General features: G+C 42.9%; 2 protein-coding genes across 2 annotated transcripts; one reads left to right on the forward strand and one right to left on the reverse strand.

Annotated features, from left to right (window-relative positions):
• The first annotated feature begins 627 nt into the window (after positions 1–627).
• On the forward strand, positions 628–8,338 carry LOC131256677 (coatomer subunit beta-1-like). Its single transcript, XM_058257660.1, has 4 exons — positions 628–2,997; positions 4,199–4,708; positions 7,516–7,601; positions 8,118–8,338. The coding sequence occupies exons 1-4, from the start codon at positions 949–951 to the stop codon at positions 8,320–8,322; spliced, it is 2,850 nt and encodes a 949-aa protein (XP_058113643.1). The 5' UTR covers positions 628–948; the 3' UTR covers positions 8,323–8,338.
• Positions 8,339–10,564: 2,226 nt separating this feature from the next.
• On the reverse strand, positions 10,565–15,186 carry LOC131256678 (uncharacterized). Its single transcript, XM_058257661.1, has 2 exons — positions 14,709–15,186; positions 10,565–10,913 (listed from the first exon to the last, which is right to left on the reverse strand). Exons 1-2 carry the CDS (start codon positions 15,081–15,083, stop codon positions 10,731–10,733), a joined length of 558 nt encoding a protein of 185 aa, XP_058113644.1. The 5' UTR covers positions 15,084–15,186; the 3' UTR covers positions 10,565–10,730.
• Positions 15,187–15,793: the final 607 nt, after the last annotated feature.

Here is a 15,793-nt window from a genome sequence, read left to right on the forward strand (position 1 = left end):
GATCCACCGACCTGACCGAAGCCGCGTGCGCCAATTTCGCATCCAACGCGAGTTTCCCGTAATACCTGTAACGGGTAGAGTTGCTCTAACCAAAGGCTCTTTGGGGCCCACCCAGATGTTTTCGTGAAATCCACTCCGTACATCAGTTGTGCCAGATCATTTTCGTATGATAGCTACAAAAGAATGATGAGATCCAAGACATAAGTAGGCCACACCAAAAGAAACAGTATGATTGGAAGCACCTACCATTGAAACTTTCCTGGGGCCGACCTTAGATGTTTATATACCATCCAAACCCATTCAAAAGGTGGGTCCCAGTAAGATGAAGGGCCTGATCGAAGAGTTCTGTGGGCCAGAAGAATGTTTCAATGTTGACCGCTCAATCTTCACCGTTTCTTGTAGTGTGGCCCAAATGTATGTTGGATATGGATTATTTTTTTCGTATCATATTAATGTGACCTGAAAAAACTGATGGACGGATTGGAAATCATACTGCCATCTTGGTAGGCCCCACAAACCTTTGGATTGTAGAAATACCGCGTCAATCGCGCGTCCCATCGCTCCAACTGAAAGTTCCGATCCAAGAGCGGTTCCCTCTCTGTCTCAAACCCATTCAAATATCTTTCGGATTCAAACGCTAGAAATCTCTGCAATGCACGTAAATCGCTCCAATTCGTCAGAATCATCAGATCTTGATTCCCTTTCGTATCGATTTCCGACTTCAAGCCTCATCCAACGGAAGGAATCGTCTTCAACAGATCTCCAAATCAGCATCTGAATCGATCCGATACGTCCAAACATCTCCACCATTCTCAGAATTCCCAATCAGATCAAAATAAATCGCATTTCTCTTCGTAAAATTCGTATCTCGATCGCTCTAGGCTCTAAAAACCACAAGTAAACTGTCTCCATTTCGATTGGAATTCTTTCAGTTTTCGATCGGCGGAGATGGAGAAATCGTGCAGTCTTCTGATATACTTCGACAAGGGCACGCCCGCCCTCGCTAACGAGATCAAGGAATCGCTTGAAAGCAACAGCGTTGATGCGAAGATCGACGCCATGAAGAAATCCATCATGCTGCTATTGAACGGTGAGAATCTCCCCCAGCTCTTCATCACCATCGTCCGTTACGTTCTCCCGTCCGAAGATCACACGGTCCAGAAACTCCTGCTCTTGTACTTAGAGATCATTGAGAAAACCGATTCCAAGGGTCGTGTCCTCCCTGAGATGATCTTGATCTGCCAGAACCTACGGAACAATCTACAGCACCCGAATGAGTACATCCGCGGCGTCACCCTTCGGTTCTTGTGCCGGCTAAACCAGACCGAGCTCATTGAGCCATTGATCCCGTCCGTCCTTTCGAACCTGGAGCATCGGCATTCTTACATCAGGCGCAACGCAATCCTGGCTGTGATGTCGATATATAAGTTCCCGCATGGCGAACAGTTGCTGGTCGATGCTCCGGAGATGATTGAGAAAACGCTTGTGTCGGAGCAGGATCCGTCTGCTAAGCGGAACGCGTTCTTGATGCTGTTCAATTGTGCGCAGGAGCGGGCCGTGAACTATCTGCTGTCGAATGTGGATAGCATTGCAGACGGGAATGATTTGCTGCAGATGGTGGTGCTGGAGCTGATACGGAAGGTCTGCCGCTCGAACAGAGGAGAGAAGGGGAAGTATATAAAGATCATTATCTCACTTCTAGAGGCTCCATCGATGGCTGTTAGTTATGAATGTGCTGGGACCCTCGTATCGCTCTCATCAGCTCCATCGGCGATACGGGCTGCGGCGGACAAGTACTGCAAACTCCTTGTCTCGCAGAGCGACAACAATGTGAAGCTGATTGTGCTTGATAGGCTCAGTGAGCTGAAGTCATCTTATCGGGATGTCATGGTTGATATGATCATGGATGTGCTACGGGCCCTGTCGAGCTCAGTTCTTGATGTCCGTCGAAAAACAATAGACATTGCACTTGAATTGATAACCCCCCGGAACGTCGATGAGGTTGTTCTTACACTGAAGAAGGAGGTTGTGAAGACGCAGAGTGTGGAGCTTGAGAAGAATGGGGAGTACAGGCAAATGCTTGTCCAGGCAATACACGCCTGCGCAATCAAGTACCCTGAGGTTGCAAGCACAGTGGTCCACCTGCTGATGGACTTCTTGGGGGACAGCAATGTTGCTTCTGCAACGGATGTGGTCCGGTTTGTGCGCGAGATCATAGAGATGAACTTGAACCTTCGTGTCTCAATAATTACCAGGCTTTTGGACATGTTCTACCAGATTCGGGCGATGCGAGTCTGTTCATGTGCTCTTTGGATTATAGGTGAGTACTGCCTCTCGCTCTCTGAAGTCGAGAGCGGGATTGCAACAATCAAGCAATGCCTTGGGGAACTCCCATTCTACAGGGCTGCTGAAGAAGGAGATGTTGTTGATTCTTTGAAACAGGCCCTGCAGGCTAATTCTATTGCTGTCTCATCTAGGAGGCCAGCTGTGCTTGCAGATGGGACCTATGCTACCCAGAGTGCCGCATTGGAAACGGCCATCCCTGGCCCAACTCTTTTATATGGATCCTCGCCTTCTCCCGGGAATTTGAGATCTTTGATTCTTTCAGGTGATTTTTTCCTTGGTGCAGTCGTTGCTTGCACATTGACAAAGCTTGTTTTAAGATTGGAAGAGGTTCAGACATCCAAAGTAGAAGTGAACAAGGCGAAAACTGAGGCAGTACTGATCATGGTTTCGATGCTACAATTAGGGACATCTTCATTTCTTCTGCACCCAATTGATAATGATTCCTATGACAGGATTGTCCTTTGCATTAGATTGCTCTGCAATACCGGCGATCGAGTTAGGAAGATATGGTTGCAATCATGCCGTCAGAGTTTCATACATATGCTGGCAGATAAGCAGTTCCATGAAACAGAGGAGTTAAAAGCAAAGGCCCAGATATCTCATACGCAGCCGGATGACCTTATTGACTTTTACCATTTGAAGAGTAGGAAGGTTAGCTACACTCTCTCTTTTTAAGTGATTTCAGCAAGTAGAGTTTTCGTTAGTCTTTTTCTATCAAGAAAGTTGGGGTTATCATGTTGATAGAAAGATGAGTCTTGTCATTAGGCTCATCGCCTAGAATTGGATTCTAATATGGTTTTCTTTATGCGAAAGGGACCAAACAAACATACAATTGACCAGACTGCTCAGTTTCTGATTGTTGTTGGGTTTTCAAATAGCTTGGAGGAATGGAACTTCTAATCTTGTGATTAAATAGGAATTCAGGCTTAATTATGATGTTAGCTTTCTTAGTGGAATTCATTGTAGCTGACTGTTATTGTGTTATGGCATTCTGAGGTTATTTACTTTTCCTTTCTGATAATGACCATCATGAAAATTTTGATTTTGGAATGTTTGAGGCATGGGAGACCGTGTTGTACTTCATTTATTCTTGTTTTGGAAGGTGTGCTTCATGCTTAGTGGCTAGAAACTTCATCCATGTTGCTCACCCTTTCAGGTGTATATTTTAAGAGGATGGGAATCAATAGTAGGTGGAATCGCAATGGCATATGACTGAAGCCATTGGGAGCCTCTGCCATTGCTGGTTACAAACTTCCAAGAGCCCAGAAAGGTTGATGTCCAGCGGGCAGATGATCATAGAACATTTCCCAACTCTACCATTTAAAAGCCAACCCCAAATTGTTGGGAGAAAGGCTAAGACGATGATGATGCTGCTTTCAGGACTAGCATTCAAATGCACCTGTTAAGAACTGGATATTGAAGTTTTTCTGCCTTTATTTACAGGCTTAAACTTGATATTATTTTCATTTAAAGCTTTTTAGAAGCTTTGCTTGTGGATTTTCTTTCTAAGAGCCTTGTCTTTACAGATCATCAGCTAGCACTTCACCTCTCCTCTCAATTCATAATGAGCTTGAACAAAATAACTATATGTAAACCCAGGCATGATCACTTTTCGAATTGCCTTTTCTGTTTTTCCTGTTTGAATTGAAATGACCAATTTCACTTTGAATGGGCACCATTCTTAAGCATTTAGTTTTATGATGTTAAAAAGGACAATTCTACAGAATAATTGACTCTTCAGGTGCTGCTCATTCAGCGATTAGTTTATTTGTGTGGTCATATGCTTACAGATGATATTGGAGCCATTGGATAAGTTTTCATTTTCCCCCTTTTGATTGCTTTGATTCTTTAGGGTATGAGCCAGCTCGAATTGGAAGATGAGGTTCAAGATGATTTGAAACGTGCAACTGGTGAATTCACCAAGAATGGAAAAGATGAGAATAAGCTGAATCGCATTCTTCAACTCACGGGCTTCAGTGATCCTGTCTATGCTGAAGCATATGTCACTGTTCATCATTACGACATTATCCTCGATGTTACCGTCATCAACAGAACTAGGGAGACACTACAGAACCTATGCTTGGAGTTGGCAACCATGGGAGATCTTAAACTTGTAGAACGTCCGCAGAACTATACACTAGCTCCAGAATCGAGCAAGCAGATACGTGCGAATATTAAGGTTTCTTCAACCGAAACAGGAGTTATATTTGGTAATATTGTTTACGAGACTTCAAATGTTCTGCAACGGACTGTTGTCGTCCTCAGTGACATCCACATTGACATCATGGACTACATCTCTCCAGCAACCTGTGCTGATGCGGCATTTAGAAATATGTGGGCCGAGTTTGAGTGGGAAAACAAGGTACTTCTATTCCCCCCATTGCTTGAATTATTTTCTCTAAAATAGTCATGGAGTTAAAATTTCTTTTGTCATCATTTATGGAAAGTTATTCTGAGAACATGGGTAATCTTGTCAAATTAGATTGATTGCATCAAATGATGATGTATAACCATTAATCGTCAAAATGTGACTTGGGAAACAATTAAGAGTAGCTGCCATATATTGTGGTTAGCTTTCTGGTGGCATTTGGAAAGTTTCTTCTTTCTTTATTGAAATATTAAAAGATGCAATTCTTTTTATGTGGGATTGCATATAGGCCCAGGCAGACCAAAACTAGTACATCAGCGAGACCTAGCCCAGGATGTACTCTTGGGATGCCTTACCAACTCACTACTGAGCGGAAGACTGATACCTTTTAAGTTTAGGAAAATAGAAAGACTACCTTGAGATGTGGATCTAATGATGACTGGATATCTATAATCATGTTTAAACCTCCCTGGTTCTGAACCTGTGACCCATTCCCTAGCCTGATTTATAAATTTTCTTCATTAACAAATAACTAGATTAAAAACATTCCCAAGGGTGTGTTTGGTTGCGCCAAGTATCTTGAAATTTCATGATACTTTGCAACCAAGTCATGAAATTTCATGATATTTGGTGCAACAAAATGCACCCTAAGCAAAAACGCCAGATGTATGGTTTTGCTTAACAGCACTGGCTTGTAGTTGTATTCCTTTTTCTGGTCTCCCCTTGGAAATGGGCTGATTATGTAACTTGTCTGGATGTCATGCACCTCCTCAGATAAAGATGGTCTCTGCTCCACATGTTTTGATAGCTACTGTTAGTGTGTCAAGCCAGCCATCTGATGACTGGTTGAAAGACCATCATCTTTTTCTCAACCACTGATCCCATTTACTCCACTTGGTGCAACAATCATATCAGTCCACTCCAGTTCCACCTCAAAGTGAAAACAAGTTATGTTTTTTGTTTTTTTGGTTGAAATTATTAGAGACCCGTTCAGTTTCATTTTGATCCAACTTTGTTAGTGAAAAGGGAAATCCTTAACCCAATCAATTTCCCCCTTCTCAGCTCATATGAATTCTGTCCATCACCAAAGTGGAAGGTTACTCGAACTTTACATGCCCTGTAATGTTCCAATCATATCAGCCTCCCTGTTTGGACCACCTTTGAGCGAGTCCTGTTCTTATGGCAGAGCTAGTTACTCCTCAGATCCTACTCACAACAACCAAAGCACCTGTCTTTTCGTGGTAGGTAAGCTAGGACTTGAAAAGCAGTATACAATTAAGCTGGCTTGGACTGGAACCATTATACAAATCATCAATGGACTCGAATCCCTGAAGCTACTATGCATGTTGATGCTGTCACATGTTCTCATCACTGGCACATGATCGGAACTCTCCAGGCTCATCAGAACTTCCTGTCTCACCATCTAACAACCAGCACTCAGTTTTACCATCCAACCAAGGCTTCAACCTTAAGTTAACGCTAGACACTATGCCATTGCCTGTTTCTCGTGGGTATGTCCATGGATATAACAGGATGACTTTCCTGCAATGAAGGGTTACAGGAATCCCCCATCACCCTAAGCTTTGGGGCATACCACGATGTCTGTGTTACATCCACTCCATCCATCGGTTGTGCCAGCCCATGCTATGAAGTTATGCGAAAAATTAGCAGACTCAAAACTCAAGTGGGCTACATCACAAGAAACAGTGGGTTTGAACCCTGACCAGTGAAACATTCTTTGGGGCCATCAAAAGTCTTGGAGCAGGCTGATGTTTGGGTTTTCTCTTCATCCGGGTAGGAATCACCTTATGAGTGGGTTGGATAGCATAGAAGCATCACGGTGGGCCCTAGAAAGGTTTGAACGGTGGGCATCTCCATCCCCACTATTTTGTGTGGTGTGGCTCACTTGAGTTTTGAATCTGCCTCATATTTAGGCTCAAGTCCTAAAATGTGCTGGCAAAACTGATGGACTAGGTGCATATAACACAAACATCATGGTGAGCCCCAATCTGAACTTAGGGTTACGGGCAAAACTGATGGACTCGGCGCATATAACACCCGACAGAGCTTAGGGTTACAGGCAAGCTGAGGCCGATATAATATGCATGTCACTCCAATCTCAACTCTTTCAGTCCCATCGGCAATTCAAAGTCTCACCCGGGTAAAGGGTTGAATGCTGCACAACTGCATTTTCTCATGAACATGCCATAGTTTCTCAGCATGCCCCACAGCCAGCATGCTGATCTTCTAACCGAACTAAATGCCATAGGTTCTCTGCTTGCCCCATGTACTATTGGTGTGATGGAGCAAGTAAATCTCCTATTATTTTGAAAATGGTGTGATAAGTACCTGCTAAAGTCATTAATAGGTTGAACTCACAACTGTGAGGAAGCACATAAATCTCTTGTTAATTTGAAAATGGTATGATAGATACCTGCTAAAGTCATTGATAGGTTGAACTCTGAACTAAATCATAGAAACGTAATCAGCATAATGTTTTTGTTGGTTTTCTTTCATGAAGGGGATACAATTTTTCTTACTTAAATTGAATGAAAAAAATACCATAAAATCATGAGGGACACTGAATGAAATCCATGCAACACACTCACAATGGTGAGTTCGTCTTATTTTCATCTCCAGGATGAAATTTCCCACTTGTTTTCCGAATCTTTATATCCTGGCACCATCTTAGCTCGCTGTGGCACTTTTCCGCTCACCACCAATTTAGCAGCAGATGCCTTTTTCTTGTGCTTTAATCATATATTGGCCTTCTATATATATACTACTGCCTTGCGTTTCAGGTGGCTGTGAACACGGTACTTCAAGATGAGAAGGAATTTTTGAACCACATCATCAGGTCGACAAACATGAAGTGCCTCACTCCAGTGTAAGCTTTTAATCTCTCCGGAGTCTTTGACTGTATCTAGGAGAAATGCTATTTTGATGCATCATCCATTTGTCTTTCTTTCTTTTCTTTCTGTCGTAATCTTTTTTTTACCCTCCTTTTTGAATGGTCCATCCATCTATGCATTTTTTAAAAATAAAATTGGTCATTGATAATAGAATGCGCTTATGATGCACTGCTGCTCTGGTGGGCCACCACCTGGTTGGACAATTTAAACTGAAAATCATGTTGGCTGGACATTTCTTACTGTGTGATTATTAGGGGGTTTACCCATTGAATGCTGATCCTCATTCACATTTTAACTTAATCCTCAGTTTTTTCAGGTCACTGATCTGATTGTGATTAGCTTGCTTTTTGGATTAAGTTGTCCATGTGGTTGTTCCCACCATATTAATGGTTCATCATCAGTGTGCCATAATGCATATGTTACCACAGAGATGTTTTTGGCATGCTCCTTGATATTAGCTGGTTGATGCTTCACCCTACTCTCTGTCTCAGGTCTGCGCTGGATGGAGACTGCGGGTTCCTGGCTGCTAATCTGTATGCGAAGAGTGTGTTTGGAGAAGATGCTTTGGTCAATCTGAGCATTGAGAAGCAAGTGGATGGGAAGCTTAGTGGATACATTCGGATAAGGAGCAAGACACAAGGGATTGCCCTCAGTTTAGGAGACAAGATCACTCTCAAGCAGAAGGGAGGCAGTTGATCCTCTCTCTCTCTCTCTCTCTAGGGAGGCAGTTGATCCTCTCTCTCTCTCTCTCTCTCTCTCTCTCTCTCTCTTGTTTGCTTTTTCTTTTCATTTTCAATGTGCAATGATCCAGTTTGGATTCTTCTTACCTTACTGTTGTGCAGATTCCTCTGTAGGGTGCAGGTGGCCCCACCTATGGCCACTACAAACTGTTTGATAGGAGGGCTACCGTGGATTGATTTTGCATGACCCCCAAGTCACCATGATCAACATGGACGGTGAGAGTAAACATGGTCTAGACGTTTATTCTTCAGGCCCTTAATCAGATGCTTTTGATCACTGAGGTGATGATAGTAGGGTGTTGTAACCCTCGTCCCCACCTGGGTCCCACCGAGGAATCTGTTCCGCAACAGGAACAAGAAGAATTCGATCTGGATCATTGCTCTGTTTTCTATGAGCATTTTTCAAACCTTGGTTTAAAAACATGAAAACTGACTCGATTTGGCAAAAACTCAGGTGGGTTTATCAAAAACTCGTCCTATTTTTCTGAGTTTTCAAGCATTATTAATATTTAAAGGTATAAATAATGTAGATTTGTGCCAAATCGAGTTTTGTCAATTTTTTCTTCTTAGTTTCATCAAGTTTTGGTGAGTTTTTTCGAGTTGAGTTGGGGTTTTCTCGGACCGCAGCTGTGCGAGCATTTCCATTATAACCTCGATTTTTGGGCCATGCATGCAATGCATCTACGGAGTAACTTTTTTCTTTAATTCTTTCATTGGATAGTAAGATGCTATAGAAGATTCAATTCAGATATTGGTGGGTTGGGATGCTTAATAACAGATTTATCCATTTTCTTTTTCCATTGGATGTGCATTAGCTGTCATTTAATCTTCTAAAATCATCATTTTGTTGGTTTCACCTTTGGCATCATCCCCGCACGTGCCATATGGGGCTCTGGGTGTAGGTGCTTCCATTCCATGGGTTCATGCCCGTGTGCATGTACTGTGGCCTAGCCATCAAGTGGGCCTTTTATATGAAGAGAATGGAAGGATTGAAGGAAATGACCCATGCCTTGCCAGAACAAGGCCTGTCTTGTCTTGTCTTATCTTATAAGTACCCATAACCATGTATTGACGTGTACAGGTTTCCCACGAAATGAAAATATGGGGCGTTGGGTGTAGTTCCTTACTCGGGTTCATGGTTGTGTATGTGCAGTGGCCAAGCTGTCAGGTGGGCCTCATGTAGAAAGAACATGGCAGGGTGGAAGGAACTGACCCATACAGGAATTGAAGAAATGATACTTTTCAATCCCCTTTCTTTTATGCCTTTGCCAGAACAAGGCCCGTCTTATCTAAAAGTCCCCTTGCTATGTATTGACGTGTACAGGTTTCTCACGAAATGACCCTAGGGATGCCAAATGAGGCCCACCTGATGAACGGCTTGAATCTCACACAAATTTGAACATTGGCGAGTTTTGTAGCACTGACTAATCGTGCATCACTGCGTTTGATAGGGCAAAATACAATCGGCTGGCTTCGGTAGTGACTCCTCCGGCACCAACGTGGGTGCTGGAAAAGCTGTGGGCCATACCATGTTGTAAAAGTTTTATCCATGCCATCCATCCATCCATTTTGCCAGCTCATTTTAGGGTAGGCAGATCCAAATTTAGGTGGACCGTAACATAGGAAACAGTGGTAATCGAACACCCTTCACTGAAAACTTCTTTTTTGAATCAAGCTGATATTTGTGTTTTCCTTTCATCCCGCTCCGCATGACCTAATCAACAGGTTGGATGGCAAATAAACATTACAATGGGCCCTAGGAAGTTTTTAATGGCGGTTTTTTTTTTTTTTTTTTTAAATGCGCTCATGACCTAAAATGAGTTGGCAAAATGGACGTGGATAAAACAGATACATCATGGTGGGGTCCACAGCTTTTCCAGCACCAACGTGGTTACTTTAGGGGTCACTACCAAATCCGAGCCCCATAGTGTAGCCTTCCTGATGATTGGACTGCCTTGATTTCCTGCCAGGTGCCAATCATGTGGTGAGGCTCTGTTTTACACGGCTCAGATGAAATCCCTGGGCGTGTGAAGCTCACGTACGATAAGCTGTATGTACTTGGAGGCCAGATTGGGGGCAGGCATGAATGGTGACCTTATGTCCTTATTCTTATTGGTGGGACTTAATAGTTTGGAAATCCAGGCCATTCATCTGATGGCAGGTCCCACAACTTCGTTAATCATACATCAAAAAAAATGTTCGCCCAGGGGATGCTGTTTTGATCTAAAAGGGTATGTGGGGACATATATTACATGAACTGCAAAAATCTTAGTCTTAAAACCCATGTCTTCATGATTTTCAGGCCTCCCTACATTTCAACACCGAACTATGATGATGCATATGGGTGGCATGGATGGGAATTCATCACTTACAGAGCTTCAGCTTCTTGAAGAATGAGGAAACTACAGACTTGGGATATGGTTTTGTCGCAAGACATGTTGGGATGTTCTCTGGTTGTTCGATCCACAGCTTATGGATGATACCACCCGCTCCAAGCTTTTCTGACAAGTTTCGGATTTGGGGTTCGCCCTTAACCTCAAGGGTGACCTGTGGAACCGGAAGAATTATCATAAGTTACAACAGTTTCTTCTCTTCATTCAAGAACACGGCTTGTCAAACAATTACAGAAGTTACAACAGTTTTTTGAAACTTGAAAGTCAGCTTCTCTATGACGATTGCAGAATAACATTGAGTGTGGGGCCACATTCATGGTCACGCGACCATGAATGTGGGGCACCCCAAAAATCAGACTAATCAACCATCATGTGGGCCGCTACATGAATTTGGAGGTTGTGGGTAGTAATCAATTATTTTCTATAGTGCAGTGTTGGTCTTGTGTGTTTTTGGAAATCTCATCATCATCGTGGGGCTAACTTGATGCACTGGTTGGATTGCATAAAAACAACATGGCGGGCCACATCATAGAAGGAAAAAAGAGAGGTCAAGCAGCCAAAAACCTCTGACTCATGTGATGGCCCACATGATGGTTGTATCTGCCAGATTTTTGAGGCATCCCATTTTCCTGGTGGGGTGACCTAATGTGCCGTTGGATGCCAGAGTTTTAGAATAGCTTATTATTCAAACGATGTAGAGGATCTGGCCTCTTTAATTTTAACCAAAACATTCTTAGTATGAGTAACTGGGCGGTAATTCAGATGGATTTGCAATCAACAATGTACGGAAGTAAATTTCAATCACGTTTAGAAGAAGCTTAAGCCTGTCAGCAGTTGAATCCATAGTGGGACACAGATAATGGTGATTGAGGCCATGATGCTACATCAAAGCTTCAAGGGAGGGAAATGATACCAATTGATTGAAGTCAGTTTCAGTTAGTAAGAAGGGCTATTAGCCAACCACCAGCCAAAAGGCCATCAATGGTAGCGTTTAGCCAGTTATTCTAAAAGATGCAAAAGAGGATTATATCGTCTCAATAGAGAGAGGGGAGAGATCCATACAAATATTTCTTTCCACCCTCTTAAAATGATCATGAATCCACTCTCATCCTTTTGGCACTGGAGCAATTCCCCAATGTTGCTCTAGTCAGCCTAACTCCCACTTGCACCACTAAGTGCTAGACACCTACAACCACCAAGGATTCAGGAGAATTCAAGAGAACATTAGAGAGTGGAATGGGAAAGCTTGTATTGCACTAAAGGAGAGAAGATTACAACTTGAGGAGTGAATCCCAAATGAGGGGACTCCCATGTGTACCGGCCTAGGAGTTCTCTATAGACCCTACATCAATGGCTTAGATTGTGTCACTTGGCACTCACCCAATGGCCAAAAACACCATGGAATCTTCTAAAATTCTACACTCTCCCAGCTATAGAACTTACTAGAGAACTCTGGAACCTTCCAAGGATCTGTACACAACGGTACAAGACTTTAGTTTCCTCTAGAATTTTCTACACTTCTACTGTGTACAAGTGGGCCTTGAAATCGGAGGCATCAAGCCCAGATTTTGAAGTTGTCAGGCCGGGTCTATTCAAAATATTATTTTGCCTCGCCCTGGCCCGGTCCATTGCCAGCCCTAGGTACAAGCCTCTCATATGCATGAGTAAAAAAAGGCTAAGTCGTGAGCTAAATGCAAAACACTAGTTATTGCTTAAATGCAATCATGGAAGAATGCCCGCCAATGCCAAGGTCCCCTGATTTCCTGAGCCATCTCTTCAAAGTTCCAACTCTAGATTCCCTCCGCAAGGTGTTCAAACACACTAGCAGTGCACTAAATCTATATCACACACTCCTCAGTCAATCAACATGAAGGTCGCTTACTGAAGCAATTTAAGAGGCAACTGAAAGTGACCACTCACATCAATAAAAACACGTTTAAACACCATCTAGCATTGTACACAGATCTTGCACATGCCCATCCCACATGCCAACATGGCATACATGCACCAAATCCAAATTGTGGACACCATTGCTGATGCAGCAGGGGCAAGAAAATCACATGCATCAATCAATCCCCAACCTACCCAATCAATGAACACTTGCAAAACTCATTGTAGATAATTGATGATTTTCCTTTCTAATCGTCAATTTGATGACCACTAGATACATAACGTGCACCTGGTCCGGATGATTTCAAGGCTAATGCCCAATCCCATGGGGCCAACAATTTCAAAGCTTTGGATTATGTGTGCATGTGCATTATCTGCCATGCTCTTCTAAGTGAATAGGGTGTGCTCCTGTTCCTCTAATTGTGGAAACAACACATTCTTTGTACTGTAACAGTGTGTGTTCCTTGTTTTTTCATAAATGGATTGTCTCCTATTGGAAAAGGATTCTTGAATTTGTAAATGGAAGCAATCCGCATAGTGTTGTTTGTAACCCACGGGCATCCCCCATCATTATGGGTGTGTTTGGAGGCACCATCGAATTGGGTTGTGATTATTAGTCTAACAGAGTGGAAATAACCAAATTGTGATTTCCTTGTAAGCGTTTATATTGAGGGCCCAAACTCCAAACTGCAATCACATTGCTTTCAAGGTGGACATGAAAGAAATGTAACTATGATTTGAGGTACTTCCTCATTAATTAATGATCCCTACAAAACTAACTTCTTGTTGTTGTTTTTTTTTTTTTTTTAAATAAATTTATTTCTTCCTGATGCGAATCCGAAAGGGAAAGCAAATAAATCAATAAGAAAAGAAAGAGATTGCGGGAAAAGACCCAACAATCCTCTATCCAAATGCTGGAAATCACAAATGTAAGACTGTGAGCAAGCTCCACAGTCCTCTAGTCTTGAACTAGATACCATAGAGAAAATAAGAGAATTTCATAAAGAGAATATTAATCACCTTATCTTATTTCATGGGCCATAGGGCCGATTTATAATCAAACCTTACAATCTGTAATCTATTAGGAAAACACCAAAATAACAAAGCATTATATTTAAGAAAATGTCTTAAATAAGAAGATACTCAGAAAAGAAAATATTTAAAATTATTCTCTGCCTGAAATAAAGATACGAAAGAAAGAAGAAATTTACTAATCTAGAGATTTAAACGAAAAGGAAAGTGGTGATGGGCTAAAAAAAGGAAGGTGGTCCTTTCCTTGTTCACATGTGCTGAATGGGCTTCCCATATGGATGGGTTTAATGTTGATCTTGCCTTTCTAGAGGCTTAATTGGTTCTGCTATCTCAGCAGCTCCTTTTCTGTTGTTTTTTTCCCCCCTATTTAATTCAAGTTATCTTTCAAAAAAAAAAATCAAATTGTGCAGCCAAACACCGTCTAGGTATCTAGGCGAGGATACATTCTCCATTCACTACACTGTGAGGTGGCTGTCAACTATCTATCCATAGTACATGCAGGATACATGTATGTTAATCCAGACCATCCAAATCATCAAACGGAGCATAGCCCAAAAGTCACACTAATTGGACAATCTGAAACATCTGATTTTGGGTTGCAGAATTTGAACATAGCCCAAAAGCCACATTAATTGGACAATCTTAACCATCTAATTCCGGTGGACCACCTTCCTTCCAATCGTCCATTTGATGAACACCAACAGATGGCGAGTATCATCCAATCAATACGACCAGCTATGCCCAATGTACAATGGGAACCACGACATGGTATACTGTGGATCTTGGCTACAACTCCACCACAGCGTATCGAACTCACGCCACAGTCTATCCTCTTACAGGCATTTCGACAAAAACTTCGTCGACATAGCGCCGTTCAGAAGCATAATTCAAAACTCGAAACTTCAAAATCCAAAACCAAAAAAGGGGCAGAAAAAGAAATGGGAGAGATACTGCCTTGTGCATGGAATCGAGATTTCAAAATCCAAAACCCTAAAGGGGGAACAAAGAGAAATGAGAGAGATCTTGCCTTGTGCATGGAATCGAGATTGCGATCGCAGCAGTAATCAACGGTGTGAGGGTCGTCCTTGCTCGACCAGATGGCCGCAACAGACGCGTGGCAGCCTTGCGTGACGACGCTGCCAAGGGGCCACGAATCGATCAGATCTCGGCGGAGGACGACGTACTGGACAAGGACGTCCTCTGGACTCGGTTCTCCTCCTGAGGCGTCATTTCCGTCCGCAGCCGCCGTTGCTGCGGCCTCGCTCGAGACAACGCTCATGTGCTTGAAGAAATGCCGCGGAGAAACGCCAACCCTAGAAGAAGAAATGGGGGGAGCAGAGAAGATGCGGGAGGGGAGCAGCAATGACAGTACCATCTTTCCAACGGATGTGATCATCCACATATGTACATAGCAAACAGATGGTTATGAAAAATTGACGGATGGATCAATGTTTTATGCAGATGTGTGCCCCACCTGATGATCGCATCAGCCTGATTTTTGAAACATGGCATCTAATAGGTATGGATCGACAGATGAGCGGATCTGATATCGCGCATGCATGCCTCGTGCGCACGTGTGAGCGTGGGCATTTAACCACTGCAATCGAGAGATTGGTGGGCCACAGTGCTGAGATTGTGCTGGAAGGTTGATCATATGGGTCGAACCTACTGAATGGATTTCAAATCCAAACCCGTAGAGATCATGGTACACTGTGTAGGTGAAGCAAAACAGCATTGTACGGACCAGATGATCTTAACCGTCTGATCGATGGAATGTTTCAGCTTCTATCCTGTTCATCCCGAGGTGTTTGGAAGCAGATTGGGTGGTGACCCTGGTCTTTGGCGGACGCGGATTGCCTACTACCCCCGCCCGTGCCTAGCTCCGAACGGGCAGTTCTGTGGGTGGGCCCACCATGATGTATCTGTACATCCAAACCGTCTATCACTTTTTTCAGATTATTTTAAAATTTAAATAAAAAATGAGGCAGATCCAACGATCAAGTGGACCACACCAAATGATAAGCTTGGTTGCATTAAAATACACAAAGCATTAAATGTCAGTTGCATTAAATGCAAGAGTCATCCGTGGTGTGGTTCATTTGATCGTTGGAT

This window comes from Magnolia sinica, chromosome 9, assembly GCF_029962835.1.
Source record: "Magnolia sinica isolate HGM2019 chromosome 9, MsV1, whole genome shotgun sequence".
In the NCBI taxonomy this organism is placed as follows: domain Eukaryota; kingdom Viridiplantae; phylum Streptophyta; class Magnoliopsida; order Magnoliales; family Magnoliaceae; genus Magnolia; species Magnolia sinica.